Genomic DNA, 4125 nt, shown 5'->3' on the forward strand with positions numbered 1-4125 from the left:
CAACTGTCATATTATCCAACTTCCGCTATTATTCCATGCCAACTGTCATATTATCCAACTTCCGCTATTATTCCATGCCAACTATCATAGTATCCAACTTCCGCTATTATTCCATGCCAACTATCATATTATCCAACTTCCGCTATTATTCCATGCCAACTATCCAACTTCTGCTATTATTCCATGCCAACTATCATACTATCCAACTTCCGCTATTATTCCATGCCAACTATCATAGTATCCAACTTCCGCTATTATTCCATGCCAACTATCATACTATCCAACTTCCGCTATTATTCCATGCCAACTATCATATTATCCAACTTCCGCTATTATTCCATGCCAACTATCATACTATCCAACTTCCGCTATTATTCCATGCCAACTATCATTATTTCTAGCAGTGTAAAATGTCTTGTATGCATCCTTTATTAATTAAAACTCCACCAAAATTATGATTGATTTAATCTGAAAGATAGCCCTCGTGTAGCTTTGCGCGAAATTCAAAACAAACAAACAATTAAATTAATTATAACGAAAATAAAATATTTACAGTTTTTCACGACTTTTTACATAAATTAACTATGTTGAATAATATTATTATTATTCCCATGTAATTGCCGAAAACACTACTCGATATAGAAATTAATATTTTATTTTAATTCGATCGTGTGTCTGATTAATTTAAATGATCCACAAAACAAATTACCTGGTTTAAGTTAAGTCCCGGACTCACGACCACTGGTATGAGGGTAGGCATGACCTTTGAGGCTAGATGATTAACGGTCAATCCATACCGTTTGTCTCCGAGCATGTGCTTGTAAATTCCTTTGAAACACCAAGCACAAATCGTTAAGACTTGTTTAGCTGTCTTGTACTTGTATATAAATGTGTAATTATCGGTCAAACCTCACAATCTACGTCATTAAGTAGTATTTTTCTGTTTTATTTATTTTTTCTATTATTTTCATTTATCACCATGCCTAACATAAACTTATTTTGGAATACAATAAAATTAATAAACAATATTTCATTGGTTCTTCTTTTGCTTTTAACTATAAGACAAAATCCATCGTCAGTAGGTGTTAGAAGTTATTATTCAAACCCTAAATTCTTGACTTAACCAGACTCGGATTGATGGTAAATCTGGAGCGTATATCATTCGAAAAATCTTGCGTTTACTAAAAACACGATAGCTGTGAAATACCACCTCGGTTTTGTAAAGAATGCCAGTAATGTTCACACCGCGAAGGTAGTCAACATTTTTTTACTTTTTACTTTGACCAATATCTTCCATTATCTGAGCTGTTTCCTGTTTTTAAATCACTATGGAAACATCAGAAGACGATCCTGGTCTTCCTATTACTTTCAACTGTGAAATGAAAAAATGTTCCAAGAGCAATACATGTAGTTGATGTGGATGTGTCTACAATGGAATAAAAAGTCAAAGGAAAGTGAAAAAAACAAACAAACTAGAAGTGATACGAAAAAAAAAAGCTATATTTCTGTTTCTTCTTCTTTGACAGTAAAAGCTCTATTGTCTTTACTCTTAGAGAAGATTCGGACGTTAAAGAAACGCTCTTCTATTGTTTCCTTTGAAACATTTTATGAACTTCATCTATTGCTGTTCTTATACACATTCTTTTGGATATATCTTTTTAAATCCTGAAATATCTAAGTTCTTGGAAAGTTTTACACCGGAAATATTAATCGATCGTCTTCAAAATAGGTCCAATTTAGAAGCTGTATTAAAATCAATAAGCTTTTGTGCTAATTTTTTTAGACGCAATTGTAAACGATACAACAACCAAATGTGAAAGGTCAGTACCACCACATCTGATCATGTGGAAAATTTATCACCACATCTTAAGCTTGATTAAGTCGGAAGTTCAAGGTTTACATAAGCCACTGATGACTTTATTTAAACATCATAAGGTCAAAAGGACATTCTATTAAAGCATATGAAAACCACAGATTATTGTGTATGTTTGCACACAAACCGTCACCCTCACCATAACACTGAAATAATGTTTGTTTGTTTTTTATTGCCCCATTTGTGAATTTTCAGAGGCGTTATTTAATAACATTCAAACATTAGCGCTGAATGCGCGCGTTCACCTGTCTTGTTAGGACTAATAAAACATTACTTACTCACTACTGGCATCAGAATCGTTGGATCTTGAAGTCTGGCTTTGTTTAGCATTGGAAGTACCTCGTCTAAGATGTCCGTTTTCTCCAGCTTGTCTATGACTTTCTCAATGCAGATTAGAGCGTTGGCCTGAACCTTGAAACCGAAAAATAAACCAAATATTTTTTAGAGAAGTAAAAAAAAAGAAAGTGTTGTTGTCGGATGTCTCGGCGCAGTAGATAAAGAACCCTGGATTTTTAGTATTGAAAGTCCGAAATTTACCGCTGACCAACCGGGGGACAAGAAATGATTAGCCACAGGTGAGACAAAACACTAGAGGTAAACGACAACAAAAATTTTTTTAAACTCAGATACTATTAATGAAAACTGAGATTAAGGAAAAAATCTTTTTGAAGGATTATAAATTTTAATGATTAATCTAGTGTTAGCGAAACGTTTAGCATTACGTCATACACACACGCACAAAAAGAAAAAAATACAAGTTCTTCAAATACCTATAGAATGATAGATTTCTTTTTTTGTGAGTGTAAAATCCTTAAATGCACCATTTCGATTTTTGATACCTCACTACTGTAAAGGCTTGGTTTGATATTTCATTAATGGTAGTGTCCAGGGTCACTGATGAGGAGTGGAATTCTCCAAAACTAGTCTGGCTCGGAGACACGGCCCAAATGAAAGAATGGACCATTCCAAGTTTTTACTTTTTGTTAAACAAATGTTTAAACAACTCTATTCAATTTCAAATACATGTATAATCTGTTGTTAAATAATATATACAATAAACAAAGAAGACTGTTATAATCACTTCTAAACCAAGGTGGAACACGACTGCACTGGATATGCTCTAAATGTAACGTACCTTTTCGTACTCACTCAAAACATTTAAAAGACTCCTACGTAAAGTGCTTTCTAAGGTTGGTTCCATTTCCAATCTTCTTATATGAAATAATATTTGGTGTGTTTTTCCGTCTTAGTTTCTCATTCAAGTTTTAACACGAACATTAGTGTTATTATGACATCAGGCCTCTGAATCTTTCACTATATTCACGCTTCAGTGGAAGCTAATAAGTGCTTGTGTGTCACATGGTCATAAGGTGTACTAATGAAGAATAGTAAACCATATAAAGTACATAGATATACCCAATACCCTCCAATCATTATTATTCCAGAAATATTTAAACATATGTAATAAAATCGCCATCCATATAAACCTCGAACCATCTCGGAATAATAATTGATGGCATTCCTCCACAATATAATTCTTCGTATTGTTAGCCGACACTATTTGAAATGTTTCTTTTTTAATATTTTAGACTAAAAGAGTTGAAAAGGTATTTAAATATGTTCACATATTTTATTATTCATTAAACATCCTAGTAATTGTGGAGCTAAGTGCTAGTCAAACTCGTGCAATTTGGTGCATTAATTCCATACTACTACGTAGCACAATATTGTAACCTTGTCTTTGAACATCTTAATAAAGTCCATACCGTTTTTAAGCATCGTGGTAGAAGAATAACAACTTTAGGAACCGTTTTCTTATCTCCTTCAATGGTCGTCTTTAATAAGGGGCTGAAGAACCCACATCAGAGTTTTCCTTAAACAAAGTGAAGAGCCAACATCTGGGTCTTCTCCAAAACAGGCTGAAGACTGTGTAAGCTGAAGAACCAACATCTGAATCTTCCTCAAAACAAGCTGAAGACTGTGTAAGCTGAAGAACCAACATCTGAATCTTCCCCAAAACAGGCTGAAGACTGTGTAAGCTGAAGAACCAACATCTGAATCTTCCCCAAAACAGGCTGAAGACTGTGTAAGCTGAAGAACCAGCATCTGAATCTTCCTCAAAACAAGCTGAAGACTGTGTAAGCTGAAGAACCAACATCTGAATCTTCCTCAAAACAGGCTGAAAACTGTGTAAGCTGAAGAACCAGCATCTGGTTCTTCCCCAAAACAGGCTGAAGACTGTGTAAGCTGAA

At 34.2% G+C, this 4125-nt stretch overlaps 1 protein-coding gene across 1 annotated transcript in view; it reads right to left on the bottom strand.

Annotated features, from left to right (window-relative positions):
• LOC106469489 (SCY1-like protein 2) overlaps positions 1 to 4125 on the bottom strand; it is a 63714-nt gene that overhangs the window by 24284 nt on the left and 35305 nt on the right. The window contains exons 9-10 of the mRNA XM_022398017.1: positions 2152 to 2284; positions 710 to 828 (exon numbers count right to left, since the gene is read on the bottom strand). Of these exons, the coding sequence (XP_022253725.1) occupies positions 710 to 828; positions 2152 to 2284 (252 nt within the window). The remainder of the gene's footprint in view (positions 1 to 709; positions 829 to 2151; positions 2285 to 4125) is intronic.

Source organism: Limulus polyphemus, unplaced genomic scaffold (genome assembly GCF_000517525.1).
Source record: "Limulus polyphemus unplaced genomic scaffold, Limulus_polyphemus-2.1.2 Scaffold3513, whole genome shotgun sequence".
In the NCBI taxonomy this organism is placed as follows: Eukaryota; Metazoa; Arthropoda; class Merostomata; order Xiphosura; family Limulidae; genus Limulus; species Limulus polyphemus.